Below are 21,624 nucleotides of genomic sequence, written 5' to 3'. Positions count from 1 at the left end.
AAATGAAGAGCGAAGTGAAAGAATCATTCCGGTTTAAGGCAACAGTAGAAAAAGTAGAGGTCGAAGCAAGTATGAAATGAAAGAATAAAATGCAGCTTACTCGAGTTGTATTTCGATTTTTTAAGAGATACAAGAAAGTTCCTGGATTGTTATATGGAGGGTAATAGAACATATAAGATAAGAGACCGATTATTGCACATTTTGCAATGCTTTTTATAAAGAATTAAAAATAGAAACCAGAGACACATGTTCCTAAACCAAGCTTACCTTTTATAAATTAGATGATGTAACTTTATTCCTCATCCTAGATATTATCACCCCGCTGGTAAAATATGATATCACTTTATGATTGGTTTAGCACCATCACATGGTGACCCCTTATGAATCTGTATCACCGTGTATCATCGTACAGCGGATATAGGTACTAACCAAGCGGGCGTGAGCGATTTTGATCTTACATGGTGACGAAAATCTTTGTTTTGTTCACATAATATCAATATATACTTCAATTTAAACATAATTGCTGTTTTAAGAAATGATTTGGTCGTAGGTTGATGATTAGAGATGTCTTATTATTTTCCCAAAACAAGAGGGATTATTAAAACATTGTAAAAGCATGTTCAAATATATACTTGTCAAAGAAATTGGCCCTCGTCTCATCCGATATAATTCTATATGTATTGCAACTCTTTTTCTGATAGAAGGTCAATGTGTGTGTGTAAGAAGTATAGCTGTTTCAATAATTGGCATTGAAATCTTTCATACATATGTTATTTTTCGATATTTTATCACTAAAGAAACGTTGTGTACAGTGTTTAGCTGACCTCATAAATCCTTATGTACGGTGCATAGTTAAGTTGTTGTACACCGTACACAAAAACTTTATTTTCATACTCGTTTATTACCCAAAAAGTTCCAAGGAATGAGTAATCACAGGTAGGTTTATGATTGGTAACTATTACTTTTGCCCTGTAGTAGGTTTCTTTCAGATAAAACATGTAAATGTCTCAACAACTGTATCGAAATTGAAAGTTGGTGTTGACATTCACAACTATTTGCACATGTACAAGTTAATTGTTCTTATTAGAATATCAAAGTTGTTTTATGAATAGGAAAAAATCGATGCGAAAATTATTTGGGAGCAGGAATTTCACTGTTGAGAAATGTAAATTGAATATTGATAAACATGATAAAGCAAAACAAAGATTTTCATTACCGTGTAAGGTCAAAATCGATCATGCCCGCTTGGGTAGTACCTATATCCGGTGTACTGATGATACACGGTGTGTATTGGGTTAGCAAAATTTTATAGGAAGTTCTAGTCCAAATAATTATGACGTCTGGTAAGGCTATTTTTTTCTGGGACGCCTTCCTGCATCAATGTGGGATAAAAAAAAGTAAAAATCTAATAAAAATTCCCACAGCAGACGTCATGATTATCTGGACTAAGGAAGTTCATGACGTCACATCCTACTGTTAATGGTGACGTTGTCCGGGTTTTTTTTTTTTTTTTTTTTTTTTTTTTTTTTTTTTTTTTTAAATTTATCATATTTTATTGAAATCTGTACATTTGTTAGTTTAAAACATCAAGTACCGGTACCTTTTCCCGGCCTCTTTAACATTAGTAAACATCATATTTATACAGTTGTTAGTATTTGTTAGTATTATACATTCAATTTTCAATATTTGGAAAAAAATAAAAAAATATACCATGTCAGTAATTTCAAAAAGAAAGAAGTTTACTATTAAGATTTTCAAACATAATTATCTGTATAACAAATGCACAGGTTTAGAAAAAATATATATATATATTGTTTTTTGTATTAAATTTCTTTTTTTCTTATTTGCACATAAACAAAATAAGTTACACACTTTTGTATGCATAATAGTTATATACATTAAAAAGAAGATATATAATATATTATTTAATAGACACAGCAGTTTTAGTTTGTTACATTGCAGATAATGATTTTAAGACAGAGGTTGTTTGGATATGAAATATATACATTATATGTGGAGTCTATTTGGTTTTTGTTTTTTGTTTTTATGATAATAAAGGAGTCCAGGGGTTCCAGCAGTTTTCTGCCCTACTGAGTAATTTATTTTTATAGAATATATTTTTTTCTATTAATAAGTTTTCCTTTAAATAATTTTTAAGTGCTATTATATTGGTTTGTTCCATAGCTAATTTGCTTCTATAAATGTAGAATTTTGTTAACAGAAGTATTATGTTTCTTATATCATTTTTATCGGTTTTTGTTAAAATACCAAATAAAACCAAATCAATATTTAAAGTTAGTTCTATTTCTGTCTTCTCAAATATCCAGGAGTCAAGGTCTTCCCATAATTTTGATATATATGGACAAGTCCAGAATATATGTTCTATTGTTTCGACCCCTCCGCACCCAAAACTACAAATATTTGTATCTTTAATTTTTATTTTAAGGAGAAGTTCATTGGTGCCTAAAATTCGATGTATTATTCTGTATTGAAACCACTGCAATTTCGAATTTTTTGTAATATAAAAGGGTAATACATGGATATTTTTCCAATTGAAGTTCGCATTGAGAATTAATGACCATTTTTGTTCACATTTTTGTTTAGGATTTGACTTTTTACCATTCAAAATATTATACATATCTTTTGAACCTTTCTGGGATTTAAAAAAAACCTTTAATACTGAGGGCAAAACTGGACCGTTTTCTCTCTTTAAGTCATTTGGACATATTTGATATTCTTTTAAATACTTTTTTATTGACAAAATTAGGCCTTGATATGTGAGAAAATTAGTTTTAATATTGTATACATTATTAAAGTGATCAAAAGTCATAAAGTTTCCATCTTCCTGTAAATATAACAAGTCATTGATCAGCCAAACCCCTTTTTTTGTCCAATCTTTATATAATACTGAATGGTTACCAATCTTTATTCCATCATTCTTCCATAAAGGGCATGTTTTAATTTGAGAGTTATTTTGTACATTTTGAAGATTTTGCCAAGCATCAAATACTTCTTTCCAAAATGGATTATTCAACTTTTTATAAGGACCAAGAAATTGCATTTCCAAAAAATTCAGATTTTCTGAAAAGAGGAATAGTTTTACTAGTTTTGAATTATTTCTATTTATTCTTCTTATCCAGGTTAGTTTAAGACCTTTTATGTAGTTTTCAATATTAATCATTTTTAGTCCTCCTAAACAGTGCGGTTTGGATAAGGTGTCTCTATTGACTTTATCTGGTTTATTATCCCAAATAAAGGAAAATATTTTTTCAGTAAAATGTTTAAGCTTTGTGCTATTTGGACTAGGTATGGACAGGAATAGATGGTTTAATTTTGATATTATAAGTGTTTTTATCACTGTTATTTTTCCAATTGGTGAGAGTATTTGATTAGTCCAAGTTTTTATAATGTTTTCAATTTCTTTCAACCTGGGGTTATAGTTTAAATTTTCAATTTCACTAATATCCACTGAGAAATTTATCCCAAGAAGTGTAAATCTGCTGGAACCCCATTCCAATCCCCACTTAACACACATAGTTTCTTGGCTAAACTTTTTCTTCCCAATCCAAACAACCTTGGTCTTGTCTAAGTTTATATTAAGACCTGATAATTCTGCATATTTATCTAGAGTATGGAGAGATGCATCCAAAGATTCAGGTGATCCATCAAGTATAAGAGAGGTATCATCTGCATATTGTGAGATGAGATACTCTGAGTCATCTATAGTGATTCCTTTAACTTTGTCATTATTTCGTATAAGTATACCAAGTATTTCTGCGCATAGTAAAAATATATAAGGTGATAGGGGATCCCCTTGTCGGCAGCCCCTCTGAATCTCAAAAAAATCTGAGAGATGGCAATTTTGAGTTACTGCAGATTGAGTTTTGGTATAAAAAGTAGTGATCCAATGTTTAATAGAAGGTCCAAAATTAAAAAAGTCTAAAACACTTTCAATAAAACTCCAAGAAATTGAATCAAATGCCTTTTCAAAATCAATAAGGAGGAGAATACCAGGTATATCATGTTCTTCTGTATACAATAAAATATCATAAATTAGTCTAGTATTTTCACCAATGTATCTTCCAGGAATGAACCCTGTTTGATCATTATTTATTAGAAGTGATAAAATAGACTTCAAACGCTCTGCTATACAGCTAGACCCGAGTTTATATATTGTGTTTAAAAGACTTATTGGTCGCCAGTTTTTCATATATTGTCTTGGTTTATCTCCCTTTGGTATACAAGTAATTATCCCTCTTTTTTGGGATACTGACATTTCACCCATATTATACCCATAGTTGATTGATCTAAGAACAAATTTACCTAAATCTATCCAAAAGAATTTAAAAAACTCACTGGTGTATCCATCAGATCCTGGGCTTTTGTTACTTTTCATTCTTTTAATAGCAGCTGTTAATTCTGAATAGGAGATTTTTCCCTCAAGGGTATCCCTTATTTCATTTAATAACTTGGGAACGTCTAAAAATGTAAATGAGAGTCAACATCTTCCTAGGTTTATAGCTTTAATAATAAGGATGACTGATACAGTACCTGAAATGAATACACAGTATATTAGTAAATGATTAGTTATCTCCTCCCCCGGGGACAAGTTTTTTTTGTATACGAGAAAAAAAAAAAACTTAAACAATTAAAGTCAAGTCTATTAGAAAATATATCTTCAGGAATGTTCTGTTAAAGTCATCTGGAAGCGAACAAGATTAAACGTAGGTTGTCCTTTTACAATTTTAAACATATGGTGTCCTTTCACAATTTTAAATGTATGGTGTCCTTTCACAATTTTAAACGTATGGTGTCCTCTCACAATTTGAAACATATGGTGTCCTTTCACAATTTTAAATGTATGGTGTCCTTTCACAATTTTAAACTCAAAGTCTCTAGATTCACTTATCAATGTCTTTGCATATATATTTCATTAATCAGTTCCTGATTCATCAACGTTATGTTCTGTTGTGTTGCGGCGGCTCGGTCTTCGTGGTGTCAATAGTTCCTTTTCTCCAGCTTTATTATGTGGCTGAAGACGGGATAGAGCACGTGGTATTCTAGACGTTGAAGGTACATCTGGTTCAGGGGTCTGGTGGAATGACTGGTTCAAATCTATTTGTGAAGGCTGTTGAATTGTCTGAGTCTGCGTCGCCTGTTTTTGAGTGGGGACTATAATTGGTGTCTCATTCAATGCAGCTGGTTGACTTAAGATTCTTGTTGGTGATAAAGACACTGGAATCTTGGGCACTTGTGGCTGTGTCGTCTTGGATGTAGATGGAGAGCTCAAGATCACTTCTTGATGTTGAACTGCAGTAGGTGCCATCAAAGTACCTTGTGTTTGGTTGGTTTGAAAAGGAGTGAACTTTCGAAGGTGTTGGCGGTTGCGGATAGTTACTCGGCCTGTGCCATCTACACGTATAACATACTGGTGGTATTGGCGTACTTCAACAACTGTTCCTGTACGTTCCCATCTCCTGGGATGGTTGCCTACCAAGTTTTGTATGTATACATGATCTCCAACCTGTAGTGTTGGCAGGTGATGAGTGTGTTCATTCCACCGTTCATGTTCCCTTGAATGACGTTTGGCAAGAGCCATCTCTCGATGAGACATTAACTCAGTCCATGTTTCATGTGGAGAATATCTACCCATCAGTATGGGAATGGCATCACGAATGGGTCGTCCAAACAGAATCAATGCTGGTTATGCTTTTGTCTCTGGGTCAATAGAATTTCTGTACATTAGTAAGGCTCTCTGGAATTTGTCAACATCCAGAGATCCAACAGCAGTAATGTTGTCCACCAGCATGCGTTTTACTGTTTTTACCGCTATCTCAGCCCTGCAGTTAGCGTGTGGGTTTGCAACTGATGACAGTCTATGACGAACTCCCCATGCCTTTAAAAACTCTTGAGTCTTCCCTGCTGTGAACTGTGGACCTCCATCAGACGTCAACTCTTCTGGGATTCCAAATGTCACGAACGTCTCACGAAGTCTCTTGACAAGTCCTTCTGCACCTGATTCAGACTTGTATACCATTGGCCAGTTTGAATACCTGTCAACAATAACTACATAGTCATTACTGTTATATGTGAAGTAGTCACTGCAAATCATCTGGAATGGATAATCTGGAGGTGTTATGTCAGATGGTGGCTGCATAGGGTTTGACTTAGCCATCTGATGGCAGTGAACACACTGGTCTCTCACCCGGGCAATATCTACTGTGATCTCAGGCCAATATACAGAGTCCATGGCCCTCGCACGCATAGCGCTGACTCCTTGGTGGGCTGCGTGTAAAGCATTGAGTACTGGTTTGCGAAGAGCTGGAGGTATAACAATTCGTTGGCCCATAAGAACTACACCATCCACGGTGCATAAACTGGATGCAAAGCGATGGTAAGGACGCAAGTCTGTTGGTAGCTCCTTGTAGTCTTCTGGGAACCCTGCTTCCAGCTGCCTGATTAGATTTACAAATGTAGGGTCTGATGCAGTGGCCTCACGAACCATGTTCCAAGTAACAACTGTAATAACAGCATTCAAGGCACAAGTGGCAGCAGCGACTGTTGAGGCGTCATTAGCTGTATCATTATCCTCTGTATGTAGACATAGACTGGTAAGTGTATCATGATAATGAGTAGTCATTTTAACTAGGGAATCAAGTTCAGGTGCTTCACCAGGTAAGTTCAGACGATCTGGTGGTCCAACAGGATACCGTGACGCTGCATCTGGCCCAAGGTTCTTTCTGCCTGGTACATGAAGAATTGTGAATCTGTACCCTAAAGTTTTCTCTTTGAGGTTGAGAAGTCGTCTGTTGTTGATGTCTGTGAGTGATCGATCGTTCAGAATCTGTAGTAGTGGCTTGTGGTCAGTTGCAACAAGAAGGTCTTTGCAACCAAGAACATAGTAGCGTGTTTGGTGAAGTGCATACACAACAGCCAAGGCCTCACCTTCAATAGGAGCATATCTACTTTCTGCTGGATGTGTGAATCTGCTGCCAACTAGACATAGTTTCCAACCGTCATTACAGCAGGTAGGGGTTTTACTTGAGCACTGACAGTACTTCTGCATCAAAAAGAATCCAATTCCGTCAACAGACCAGTCGGTAGCTAGGCATGTCATACGAGCAGGGTCAAAAAGACGAACACCTTCCTTCATCTCCTGAATAATGATCTCTTTGGATTTGTGAAATACTTCATCTAATTCATTTGTCCAGCAGAATGTGGTGGATGGTTTCAATAGAGCACGAAAAGGTTTCATTTGTCTTGCCATGGCAAATGCATATGCTCCTTGGTTTATTAGCCCAAACCAAGCTCTTGCACCAGTAATGTCAGTTGGTGTTGGGAAGTTGCTAATTGCATCTAGGAACTTAGTACTTGGTCGTATGTTTGTTGGGGTGATTGTAAGTCCTGCAAAATTGACAGTGTCTTGAGCAAATTGAAACTTCTTTGGGTTTAATGTAATGCCGTTACGAGCACACAGGTCGAGCCATTCACATGCCTGAAAAAATGCTGCTTCAATGGAGTTCGCCCACATACATGTGTCATCCACACATTTAACCTTGTCGTTGAAGTTTGAAATTATAGCATCAAATCGTTGATTGTAAGCGTCACCGCTGGCCATAAATCCCTGTGGAGCAACCTTGTACCTGTAGCGCCCCCATGGTGTGATGAACGTTGTGAAATGGCGATCTTCTTCACGAATAGGCACTGAGTGGTACCCATTCCAAGCGTCTGTCACTGTTTTTTTCATACCTTGAGGGACGCGGTCAGCTAGATGAAAAGGACTTGGGACATGATGTGTTTGCCGAACAGAATGTCGATTTTGTGGTTGTAGGTCTACTGTCCGCCTTGGAGTGCCATCAGCCTTGCTGGTTACAACCATTCTTGAGCACCAAGTTGTAGGTGTGTTTTGACTTACTTGTTCCAGTACACCAATGCGAACATCCCTCTCAAGATCAGCATAAACTTTATCCTGCCAATGGATAGGAACAAGTGCTGGTTTGTGGACGGCTACCGGTGTGGCATTAGGATCAACATGGAGTTGAAGAGGCTCACAATTCATAAGTGGTAGAGGTTGATGTTCACATACATTAAATGTTGTAGCACCATAGTAATCAAGAAGCCACTCTTTTAGTGACTCTACATGTTCCTCTGTGGCCTTCAGACCGGGTGGTAAAGATGTGGGAACAGGTGGTGGTGAAGGTCGACGTCTAGGACAAGAGCAGGTTACATCTTCAGAGTTTTCCATAGATGCAGCAATGTTTGGAGATGTGACTGTTGATACATTAGGAAAGTTAGTGTGAATAATTCCCAGAGATATGAGTGCTTCTCTGCAAATGAAAGCTTTTTCCATGGTATCAGAGACGTAACACAATAAACGTGTTGACATGGCACTGCTAGTAGTGTCTTTTGTTGTAACACTTACTGCGACTGCTCCAATTACACCGAGGTCTTCCTTTATAGCTCCACGCATCACAAGTTTTACTGGAATGAGATCCTTTTCTGTTATTCCAAGACTGTTTGCTGATTGTAAAGGTATGATTGAACTCTGGCATCCTGTATCAGCCACCATGGACATAGTGATTGTCTTAAGCTGAGAGGTGTCTTGAATGGGATGTCCAAACGATGAATGGTCCTCAGGTAGGGGTGTCATGTTCACCAGGAGCATTGGATGTGGTTTTGAGGGTCTAGCCACCCAGTGTCCATCAAATATGTGATGTTCAAGACGTGATACTTGGTTTGTCTGTTCAGATGTAGTGCACAGCTGCTCAAAGATATAACCAACTTGTTCTTGTTCTTGGTCTTTGGTTGATTTCCCTTGATTGGGCGGGTTCCTGTGGCCCTTACCTTGAGTGCAGATTCTAGAAGATGCATCACGGTGGCCCCATACGCCACAGGTAGTGCACTTGCTGCATGATTTGGTGTAATGACCTTTGACTGTACATTTAGAACATGTGAATGTCCAAGCTTCGCAGTATCTAGACCTGGCCTTGCGATCATTCCTCTCTCCATGAGCAGGACCACCACAAGCCCAACATTTGGCTCCAGCTGCTTGTGGTCGCTTCTGAGTATTACATGTGGCACTCATAGCACTAGCTGAATCTCCTACTGCACTCCTTGTGACTTTACCCTGCTCTTTCTGAGCAATAAATGATACAGTCTCTTCTAATGTTCTATCTGTCTTGGAGTCACCTAGCAGGTCAGACATAATTTCTGGGTCTGCAATACCTCTTACTAAATTGTCTTTTATTATCTCATCACTATAGTCAAATATATGGTTGCAACCTAATTCTTTACACGTTGCTTTATACTGGCACAGTGATGCTTGGCCTCTGAGACTGGCCAAAAAAGTTCTGATATTTGAACCAGGTGATTGAGTCATCCTGTTCAATTTTATGCGTTGGACAAGTGTGCTTTCTTCTTTGACAGCCAGCCTTTTGATTGCCTTTAAAAGATCTGTCTCTAGCATACTAGCAACATCACCTTGAAGGTCACGCATAATATCTGTACGCAGATTAGTGTCACAGCAGTAGAAAAGGGCTGTAGGCAAGACATTGTCTGTGATCGCCATCCCTGTTTTATACATCTTCCACTGTCTGGTGAATGCAGACCATTGATCTGGATCACATCCTGTGGCTATAGAAGGTGGGTCTAATTTTAACTTGTGCGTTGATGGTTGAGCCAGAGGTGGGTGGACGGTTCTGTCATGAATCTGTAGAGCAGTGGTTAGAGCAGCAGCAAATGCTTCATCCAGGTCCTGAGATTTCCAATTACAGCCGTCTATAGGGCACTGTAGAACTGGCATTGTGAATTCAATGTGGTTAAGCTGTTAGTTGTGTATCAGTCATAAATGAGAGTCAACATCTTCCTAGCAGTCAGAGCTCAGACATAAACAAGTCGATTTCTGTTTTTGACTTAAAGAAGTCAAAACATGTATTTATTATAAAAATGTGTTTTCAATTTTAGACTTATCTAAGTCACAAAATGACAGACTTGTTTAGGTCTATTTATGTTGATGAAAAAACCTAATTTGACTTGGGGGCTAAAGTACACCACCTATGACAGCAAAAACCTGTCTGAGAGTTCACAAGGACTTGAGCAATCTATATTTAATTATCTTATTGAACATCCTTACTAAACACAGATGTTATACCTCATTAAGTGTGGTTCCAGGTGCTTGCATTGTAAGGTTAATAAACATTATCTCCGATTTTTTAGACTCTCATTCATATTTTTCTTTAGAAGACAAAGCATTGGCTTTCAATGGTGTCATTATTTGATTTAGATGCATGACCTTTTTATAAATATGCGTGGGTCTTGAAGTTAACCAATTTTGGTAACTTATGGACTTGTAGGAGTCGATATTTGCAACTTTTTGAATATGGTCAATTATTTCATGCTTAACAATATTTGACTTAATAAAGTCATATTTTGTCTTGCATTAAAGGGAGACAAATCCTAAAACTTACAAATTTAGACCTCTATGAGTCAAAAGCAGATTCAGACTTATTTATGTCTGAGCTCTGACTGCCTAGGTTTATAGCTTTAATAATAAGGATGACTGATACAGTACCTGAAATGAATACACAGTATATTAGTAAATGATTAGTTAAAATGGAATTTCCTTATTGAGATCAACACTATTTATTGTATCTTTCTTTGAATATAAATTTTTATAAAAGTTTTTAGCTTCCAATAAAATATGTTCTTGTTTGTTTATTAAACAGCCTTCATTATTGACTAGTCTTGGAATTGTTTTATTAACAAAGTTCTTAGTTTCTAAGTTGAGAAAATATTTTGAGGATCTTTCTCCTTCTTCTATCCATTGCATTTTTGAGCGAACATAATGACCACGCATTTTTTCTTGTCTTAAAATTTGTAATTTAGATTTCTTTTGGTTGAGATCTTCAAGAGCTTCTGTTGTTTGTATATTTTCTTCTAATTTTTGAATTTCATTTACTAAAGCATTTTCCAATTTATTTTTTTCTTTCTTTTTATATGATGCAAAGGAAATTGTTTTACCCCTAATTTCTGTCATTAATGTTTCTAAGAACAGCTGATCATTTATTGTAAATTGAATATCTAAGCAATCAATCTGGTCTAGTGAGTCTCTATTGTATACTAAAGTTGCATATTGATCTTTTACTTGTTTTATTTTTTCTTTAACAGATTTAACATATTCTATATCATATAATAAACTATTATTAAATTTCCACAAACCCTTCCCAATATTGAAATCACTTATTTTAAAATGTAGAACTATTGGTGAATGGTCAGATCTATAGCTGTTTTGAATTTCTACTTCTTTTACATTTTGATAGAAACTCCGAGATATAAGAAAAAAATCAAGCCTAGCTTGCTTCAGAGGATTAACTTTTCTCCATGTAAATCGTTTCTTGTCTGGGTAGTATTCTCGAAAGGGATCAATTAGATCATAAGTTTCAATAAGTTCAAAGATTTTTTCTCTTGCTCTTGGATTATTTATATTTAGATAGTTATATGTATCTAATGCCTGATTTTGAACTAAGTTAAAATCTCCTGTCAGAATAACTTGTTGGTAATTAAAGTTTTCTATTATTTCATTAACTTTATTATAAAAAGATGGCGAGTCATTATTTGGTCCATATAAATTAACAAGTGTTATATTTTTACCAACAATTGTAATATCTACACCAAGAAAATTTCCATTATCATCTTTCTTTATCTTATTTATTTTATATTCAAGATTATTTGCAAATAAAATGGCAACTCCTCTTTGATTTGAAGCAAAAGAATTAAAAATGCATTCTCCTCCCCATTGGTTTCTAATAAATGATTCATCTTTTTCAGTAAAGTGTGTGTCTTGCAGACAGTAAATATGACAGAGCTTTGATTTCAAGTATTCGAACACATCTCTCCGTTTCTCTCTAGAATTTAAACCTTGACAGTTGTATGAGAAAATTTTTAATGAATCCTTAGTCATTTAAATAGCTTAGATAAAGCATAAACATTCCATTTATGATTTTCATTCCTTTAATTACACCTTGACTCATACAACTGTCAATGAAAACACAAAGCTGTAATATTATATATGAATAAACAAGTTGGTATATAAATCTACTTTCATGCATAAATAAATCTTTATAAAACATTGTGCAAACATCATAAGAATTGAAATAAATAAAAAAAGCAAGAGTAACAACAATCATGATTGTCATATTATGATATGTTTTCTGATTTTTGTTTATAAATAAAAACAAATGTGGGATTACCTGTTTCCAAAAAAAGGGGTTAATGGAGAAAAAAACTAACAAATGTATACCCACTCAAACTAAATTTCAACAATCAAAGAGAGATAATCCAAAATATTATCTCCCCTTAATTGTAAGATTGCAAACATGTATGTTTCAGTCAAGGTTTTAGTCAGTATAGTAATTCTATGGCTATTATCAAAGTCTTATTTTGAATGTTATATAATTATTCTAGTAATTTCTAGGGTATTATTTTTTTTCTCAATTTTTCACTATTGTCCAAAGAAAGACATTTGTCTCATAACCATACAATGGACACATATTTTGACACTGTAAAATGTTTTCCTTTTATATGTCATGTATGTTGGTCATTTATAAGGAGGATGCAAATTTCTTGTACAAAATGTACTACAATAACAAAATAAATAACCAACTAATTGAACAAAGCAGCACAAAAAAAGCCCAATTTAGCATAAAGTAGCATGCACTTTCATATAAATGAACACAAGCAATTGCAAACATGTTTAAACCGTTACAAAAGTAAGCATGTCAAGCCTAAAGCAAATAAAACAAAATGGCTGTAGTTGATAAGTACAACTTGGGTTCAACCCTAAACTATAACTATTCTCTCAGGATTAATTTATCAATTAAGACATTAAAAATTTCAGCCCGTGGTTAAATATCCACATGAAAAATAAATATATAAATGTATATTTAGAAAGTTGTCTGAAAAAGAGAACTGATTCCCTTTTCATTTTTTTTTCTTCAAATTTTTGTTTTTGTTTCATTGATTCATGAATATTTAAATATTATTTAAAAGTAATTTGAGCGAGATATTCTATATTTTAGATTATTTAAATGAGAGATACATGTAGGTTTATAGTTTTAGGATTGAATCCATTGCTCATTTGCATGATTTTTAACAAATGCCAGCTCATAAACTAAAAGCACATAGAAGCACATGTAAGAACAATTCAACACACATATACTTACACTCATTGTAGTATTCTAAAATGTATAAAAGAAATAATAAATACATCAGAAATGGTAGATATATGTACAAATATGCAAGCATAGTACAAAAAATGTATATATATATGTATTTTACTGGAGACAAGTTCATTTCTGGCTTCCTTCATGCATGGAGGCAGATCGTCTACAATACGGATATTCTTTCCGGCTAAATGTGACCCATGAGATAAGAATAGCTCTTTATCGGCATAATGTATAAATCTAATTATTATGGGATTTGGTCGTTTTTTCTCTCCTGAATTCTGCCTAGCTGGTATTCTATGAGCGTTTGCAAATGGGAAACTTTCTGCTTTAGGTTTTTCCATTTTCAAATAATTAATCATTAGGTCATCAATAACTTTCCAGATGTTTTCATCACTCTTTTCAGGCATGCCATACACTAAAGCGTTATATTTGCGGTCATGTTTTTCAAGTAGTAACTGCTTCTCTTTTAAATTTTTCATGTCAGTCTCAAAACTCTGCCTCATTGACTCAAACTTCTCTACCTCTAGAGATTGCACATTGAGTTCCATAGCCTCAACCCCTCTTTGTAACTCATCGTGATCTTGCCTTAATTCTTTTAATGCTTGACCTGTTTCTGAGACCTCTAACTTAACTTGTTTTACATCTTGTTTTACCTCCAGCACTAGATTTGAAAATTTATTTTCAATTGTATCTAATTTCTCATTAAATTTATTTACTTTTGAGTCTACTGCCAAAATAAGGGTTTTCAGATCTTCCATAGTTGTATTTGAAGGACTTGCCATGATGATATCAGTAAATTGTGTGTCAATTTCAATGTTACCTTTATGAATGACATGTACATGTATGACGTAACATGTAAACAAAAATATCAACGATGAAGCGATGAAACTATGTCACAATACCACGATTGAAAATTGCGTTATAAATGTCTTTGAACTAACTAAAACCTCTAGACGATGTTTTGTTTATGATATTTGCAATCTTTTAAGTATTTCTATTACATATTCATTAAGTATTTTGTTGTCTATTGATGTTGTTGTATTTTATTTTTTTTCTTCTCCAAAACGCAGCGGGAAATGCCCTGCGTGCGATCAATTTGTTATACGGTTCACCACTGACCCCCTACAAATCTGATTTGTCAGAAGTCTCAAATAATTATCGGTACTGTTATTTTTGGATTTTTTTTAATGTGATTCGTCAAAAACATTTGATTTTTTTATCGTTTAAAAGAAAGTGCATATTTTATCGTCATATACCAAAAATTACTGTTATATAAACATCATTTGGTAGGAATTTTTACTGTCATTTGTCATGAAGATACCCCCATTACCATCCTATTTGATATAGTTAAACACTGTATCACTAAATTTGGAAATACGTCTGAGATTACTCTGACAGCAAAACAGCCTTTGCACGTCAAGAGTAATCTCAGACTATTTAGAAATCTGCCAAAGGTGGCTTGGTTTTTTTTCTATTTCTAAACATCATTTTTACTGTTATAACGTACAGTAATAAGACTTTCCATCAGGTATATTTGTTTTCGTTGGTATCAATTTTCGTGGTTTGAGGACATCTAATGATGGTGGATATTTGATTTCATGGTTTTGTCAATATTCGCATACAACATTGTCTATCATGATCATGATGATTGTACAATGTTGAGGAAAGCATATAATTTGTTGAACATTTGAATTTGTTGATTATCTGTACCCATGAAAACCAAGAAAGTTGGGATCCAAGAAGGAATAATAATGAATCCACAGTATACTTTTACTATTTTCAAAATATATAGTTTTGAGCACTTAACTTTAACACCTTGCTTAACATGCTTAAATTTTATATTTTTTTTACAGCAAAAACAAAATAATACCAAAGATTTACCCTCAACACAAGGAGAGAGCTCTGAAATGGTTCTTGATGAATGAAGAAAATGAAAGGATTTTGTCTGAACCATACCTGACAGAAGTAAGTACAATGTACCAGTTTTTTCAATCAAATGTGTATTTAACTGAACATCATGAACATGTTTAAAAGAGGGGTGAAAGATACCAGAGGGACAATAAAAACTCAAAGATTGAAAGCAATCTGACAACACCATGGCTATATGGACCATAATTTGCTATTGGTCTCGCTTCCTATAACGATAGAAAAGTGATAAAAATGTGTATTTCTGTAAGAAAAGTTGTAACTACATCTAAAGATGCCTTTATTTTTATCAACATACAAGTGTATGCTACTCTTCCCTAGAAAAAAAATTGAAATTAACAAATTTCAAAGATTATACGACCGTATTTTTGTGTCGTTTCTCGCGTTACTTTTCGCTTCCGAAGTGCATAATGCTGACTGATTTATAGATAATCGTCACCGGCAAATTCGTAACTTTTGCTTTCAAATAATAAAGAACATCGACCAATAAGAATAGTCAGAAGAAAATGCCGAGAACTATAAGTATTTCTGTAGCAGGTGTAAGAACACTGGCGTTACTTTCGTTTCCAATTTCGTAACGCAAATTTTAAATGATGTAATCTGCTTTGTTGTAACAGAATTCTTTATATCAATATGCAAATATGAACTCTCGCGAGATGTTCAAACAGGTAAATCAGAGATGATTTACATTCTAGTTTTGTTCTTCGTAATAATTAAGTTAGAAAATGACGTTATCGTTATGCGTTACATTTCACACGAAACAGAAGTCCAGTTATTTCCTTTTTTTTTATTAAAATTGTTTTTGTCGCTAAGTTCTAGTCATTTCCGGTCATACGTGAAACATGTGACTAACATGTGATCACGCCCTTACGGCCGGATATACGAAATACTAGGTCTAAACATTGTTTTTGTTTCCAACGGGATGTTAGCAAACATAATCTGTAGACTTGTTTCGTCTTGTTACAAAAAGGAAAATACAATTTTCAAAGAGATTGGGCCGGGGGTCTATTATTTTTCCTATGTGCATAATGTTACATACGATCTTGTGTGAAAATAAATGCCCAATGACTTGACAAAATCGATTTCAGATTTGACAATGTTATAACACACTTCGTTTCCGGATAACGATGTAAAGGGTCCTTGGAAAATTCAATCGAAATTACGTCTCTTATCATTGTGACGATGCTCGTTGGATTGATTTTGCTTCAGCAGTAAATATTACTGAATATTTTAGGTGAATTAAGATAATTTAATAAAAAATACATGTTAATATACCGTTACACTTGGAATGTACAAATTTGGTATCTTTGTCACAATTTTTAATTATTTTTTTTATTCATGTTCTGCAAACACTTTTCAGAAATGCAATAAACTTGTCAAATTAGAAGTAAACTTTTACCATGCATGACTTGAAAGGAAGTACTTTATTGATTTTAGCCCACTTAAGTAGGTTAAAATGTGGAAACCATGTAGATATATATCAAATGGTGCCTATTTTAAAGATTTTAATTCCAAGTTCAAAGTTTTTTTCTTTACTGGATTTAAAGAATTTTACATTGCCAATGATTTGGAATAAATTGTATATAACTGGAATTTCAAAATCAAATATAAATACATTTTTTTGGCTAAAACATCAAGATACAACAATTATGGTATCCTGTATCAAATGAAGAAAATATGGAAATTTCTGAAAAAATTGTACTAATTGTTTTCAAAACAAGCACATATTTAGGAGTTTTATAATACTGCTACATTTAAGATGGATTTTAAGAAAAAGTATACTGTTCAGATTATTTTAAGCAGATTTTGCAATAAAATAAAACTAAAAAAATGCTTTCGGTTTCTTATGGTTTCCTGTTGCGTTTAAAAAAAACTTTAATCTAACATCGAAAATAGATTTTAAATATAAACATGAAGCAAGTAACACTAGTAATGGTGTTCATTTATGTCTTTTGAAATATATTGCGCAAAATAAAGAAAATAAAGATTGGTTTCCTGTTTGGTTTCCTGTCACGTAAACGGTGAATCAAAATGTATTATTTTTTTCTTGAAAAACTCAATTGTTCCATTAATACTATTCTAACACCAACACAACCCACAGAATAAAAGTTAAAGTTTTAGAACTTATAAAAAAGGATACAAAAAGAAACCAAAGACCGAATACCAAATTATGGTCCATATAACAAAGAAATAGGCAAACAAACAAAAATTACTACACAAGACACAACATAGAAAAATTAGACTATGCAACACGATCCCCACCAAAAACTGGGGGTGATCTCAGGTGCTGCAGAAGGGTTAGCAGATCCTGCTCCACTTATGGCTTCTGCCGTGCTCATATTATTACAAAGCCGGTCAGTAGTCTAATTCGGTAGGTTATATTCGTGAACTGAACATTTAAACTGAACATTGCTGGATGTAAATTTAAATATTTTAATTAATTGCTGTGTTTGCATTTTTCACTCTAAAAGATAACTGTATTGTAGTTTTGCATGGCCTATAGCTATAAGCAAGATAAGTGAACCACAAATACAAACATTTAGCCAAATGTTATGTTAGTCTCCAATTATGAATACTAGGTTGGTATGCAGTCAGTATTTAAAGAAAATTGTGAAAATACATGTACACAGTCATTGACAGTATGCTGATGAGAAACAATGCATCAAAATTTGAGAACTATACAGTATACTGTAAAAAGATTTGAACATACCTCCATTTGTTCTATCCTATACATCATAGGTCACAAAGTTTGTTTAATGTAGAGTAAGACAATTTTTGAACAGCTTTGCTCATTGTTGAAGGCACTACAGCGACCTGTAGCTGTTGATTTCTATGTCATTTGGTCTCTTATGGAGAGTTTTCTCATCGGCAATCATACCACATCTTTTTTATATTGTCATACATATCTGTGTCAGATCCACTACCATGATCATCACATTTTTTTCAAAATTTTGGCCATAATTATAAAGTAGGGATATCTTAAATATCATCCTAAATTGATACTTTCAGAAAGAGGAAGAGGGCCACATGGAATCATTAGGTTTTACAAATGAGGCAAGAATTCTTGGAGAAGTGGAGAAAGCTGCACTAGAAAGATGGAATAAACCAAAAGATAGAAGAATCCATTATCTGGAAGAACATTATAAACATTTAAATATAAAAAAATCATGGGAATGAAGATAGTTTATATTGATTATTTTCATACAATTGAATAAAAATAATGTGTAACCATTTTTTGGACATTTTTATACCGGTACATCTTCAATATCTGATGGATAGTTGTCTTCTTGGCAATCATATCACAGCTTCTTATTTAATTATTAGTAATCAATTTGATGAAACTTTGGTATTTAGTTTCAAGTTGATGTGTTTTTGTATGGCTTTAACAGGTCTAGTTAGGACAAGTCCATTACAATTGTAAGAGGGTAGAAAGGAAAGTTTCATTCTTGGACATGGACCATTTACACAATGATTTATTGTAGTTTTACTATAACCTACAGATATTGCAAAAAAGTAGGTGTTTGTCTGATTTTGGTAATAATATTAAATCCTAGTCGATTGGTCATTTTCATCAAATAATTTTTTTAAACTCTCATTTCCTCTTATTAAATGTTAGCTGATGAATTTGAAATAAAAGTTGGTCTGAATTGTCTAGTTATAAGACATTCGAAATTCTGTATAAAAATTCTGTTTCTAGTTCGACCAGCATGACTAATATCCGAAAAACTTTTATTATTGAAAAAGAGAACTTAGTACAAAAGTGTTTTCTCTCAAAATGATAGAGGTTATTGGACATAAATAGATGAATTTATGGATGTTTTATGTCCAGTTGCATATATTGCAAACATATAATTTTTATTCAGAAAGTCTAAAATGAGCAATAGAACTGGATTTTTTAACATAAGGAAAATGTGGTGTGAGTGCCAATGAGACAACTCTCAATCCAAATAACAATTTATAAAAGTAAACCATTATAGGTCAATGTACGGCCTTTAACACAGAGCCTTGGCTCACACCTAGCAATAAGCTATAAATTGCCCTAAAATTACTAGTATAAAACCATTTAAACGGGAAAACCAAGTCTAATCTATATTAAAAAATCTATATATGCTTGTTCACAAGGTAAAGTTCTGCAAGAGGTATGTCATCATGTCTCTTCAAAATAAATCTACCAACTCAAAGCCCGTACAACAAACTTGCACTGTAGATTGGCTTTTGTTTTATGATTCAATAATTTCTTGGGTGCACTCATAGGCGTGTCATATTTAACATAGATCTGTTTCCGTAATTTTCCCTATTCTTATATCCAATTTGATACTGTTAGGCCTTGATTACAGTGAATAATGGTTTTCTCGCTTAGAAGGTTTTGATTTGGAGAGCGAGATGAAAGATACCAAAGGGACATACAAACTCATAAGTCTAAAATAAACTGAAAATGCCATGGCTAAACATGTAAAAGACCAATAGACAAATAAAATAATACACAAAACACAACAAAGAAAACTAAGACTGAGCAAAAATAACCCCTACCAAAAACTAATGATGTTGGCAGGTGCTCAAGAAGGGTAAGCAGATTATGGTCCACATCTGTCACCCCTCATGTTGCTCATGTTAGGGAGCTACCATTTGATTTTTATGGGGGGTTTGGGGGGGGGGGGGGGGGGGGGGGGGGGGGCTAGGATGAAACTTGAAGGCAGGACCGAACAGAGTGAAAAATAAAAAGGCAGGGCAGAGATTACAATTAAAAAATGCAGGACGAAATTTTTCTTCCTAGCCCAACCCCCCAAAAATAAAATGGTAGCTCCTTTAGTACATGTATAAACCCAGTTACTGTGGATTCATTTATTTTCTATGTTCCAATTTTTGTGGTTTGAGGAAAACTTGCATATTTGTGGATATATAAATTCATGGTTTTGTCAAAGTCTGCATACATTCCCTTAGGAAATTTGTTATTTGTTGAACATTACAATTCGTTTTTTCTATCCCACGAAAATTGGTACTCAACAAAATTAATATTAATGAATCCACAGTATAAGTCTTAATTCTGTAGATCACGTTTGGGAAGAAATCTTTTAAAACACCTGATATTTATTACGTTGTATTCAGTTCATATTACTCAAGCTTTTGTTTTTAATGTTCCCTCAAGTGAGGAGCTTGCAATGGTTGTTTGTTTTAAACGTCTTGCAACTAAAAATGCGTTCTTCAAGTGACTGCCCTTTTTAAGGAGTCTTTTATTCAAACGTTGCTTTTTATGCACTGGGAGTGGCAGAGGGGACATAAAGTGTTGCAGTTGGTTGTCCGTCTGTACCAAAATTAGTTTCTGTTTTCTTTCTTACTTTAGTCTTTCTCAACCAAATGTTATAAAACTTGTACACAATGTTTATATATTATACTACAAAACTTAGATCAAGTTCAATTTTGGGTGGAGTCAATTTTACCGTTCACTGACAGGTTATGCCCATTTAATCCACCATTTTCTACATTTGAAAATGCCTGTACCAAGTCAGGAATATGACAGTTCTTGTCCATTCATTTTTTATGAGTTTTTTTGTCATTTGATTTCGCTATGTGATTATGGACTTTCTGACTAGATTTTCCTCTGAGTACAGTATTTTTGTGATTTTTCTTTTTATAAGGCTAAATCTGAAAGATTGCTGATTTTTTTTCAGCTCTCTAACTTAAGTTAGTGTCAACAATGCTTATTACCATAAAACATAGAATTCAGGTGACATCAATTTTACTATTCTCTAGTTATGTCCCTTTATAACATTATATGCAAGCGGAGCATCACCTGTTTCCCATAGACAAATTCTCCACTTTTTTGTCTTCAACTGAAACACATTATTTATTATGGGTCTGCCACAAGTCAAGAGCCTGTTCTCCAGTGGTTGTTTGTTTTGAATGTATTGCAAACAAAAACTCATTCTCTGTGTGACTGCACCAAGTCAGACGTCTGTTTTCAAATGGGTGTAATTGGATGCTTTTTGCTTTAATTGTTTATAGTTTAATCTTTTAAGCATAATCCAGGCCGTCAGTTTTATAATTTGCATTCTTTCACATATTGTAATGCCAGAGTCTCTTAAACTTACTATATGGTTTGGACTTGGCTTAATGACGAAGGCCATTCAGGTACATGTAGTTGTTAACATCATCATTTTTGGGTCTTCAGTGGGTAGTTGACTTGTGATCAATTATACAACAACTACTTTAAAAAAAAAAACAACCTTGAATTGTCTCTCTGCAGATTGTTATCATGTGAGTTAGTTCATCTGACAAATACATTGTAAGGTTCTTATAGCATTAACATGTTTTGTACTGAACATGGTTGAAAGATTTTTTTGCATCCATCCATCAAAGCATTCATCAAAATTTACGTGTATCAACAACTAATGATAATCAATGGAGTAGAACCCCATGTAAATCCTGTTGTAGATATATGACAACAAAAAATAATCAGTTTTGTCATTTTATTTAA

General features: G+C 33.8%; 1 protein-coding gene across 1 annotated transcript; it reads left to right on the top strand.

Annotated features, from left to right (window-relative positions):
• The first annotated feature begins 7 nt into the window (after nt 1–7).
• Nucleotides 8–18,381, top strand: LOC143076589 (uncharacterized). The gene is made up of 3 exons (XM_076252411.1): nt 8–160; nt 15,077–15,188; nt 18,159–18,381. Exons 1-3 carry the CDS (start codon nt 90–92, stop codon nt 18,324–18,326), a joined length of 351 nt encoding a protein of 116 aa, XP_076108526.1. The 5' UTR covers nt 8–89; the 3' UTR covers nt 18,327–18,381.
• The last annotated feature ends 3,243 nt before the right edge of the window (nt 18,382–21,624 follow it).

This window comes from Mytilus galloprovincialis, chromosome 5 (assembly GCF_965363235.1).
Source record: "Mytilus galloprovincialis chromosome 5, xbMytGall1.hap1.1, whole genome shotgun sequence".
In the NCBI taxonomy this organism is placed as follows: domain Eukaryota; kingdom Metazoa; phylum Mollusca; class Bivalvia; order Mytilida; family Mytilidae; genus Mytilus; species Mytilus galloprovincialis.
The sequence above is the reverse complement of the archived record's forward strand: the minus strand, read 5'-3'. Positions and strand labels throughout refer to the sequence as shown.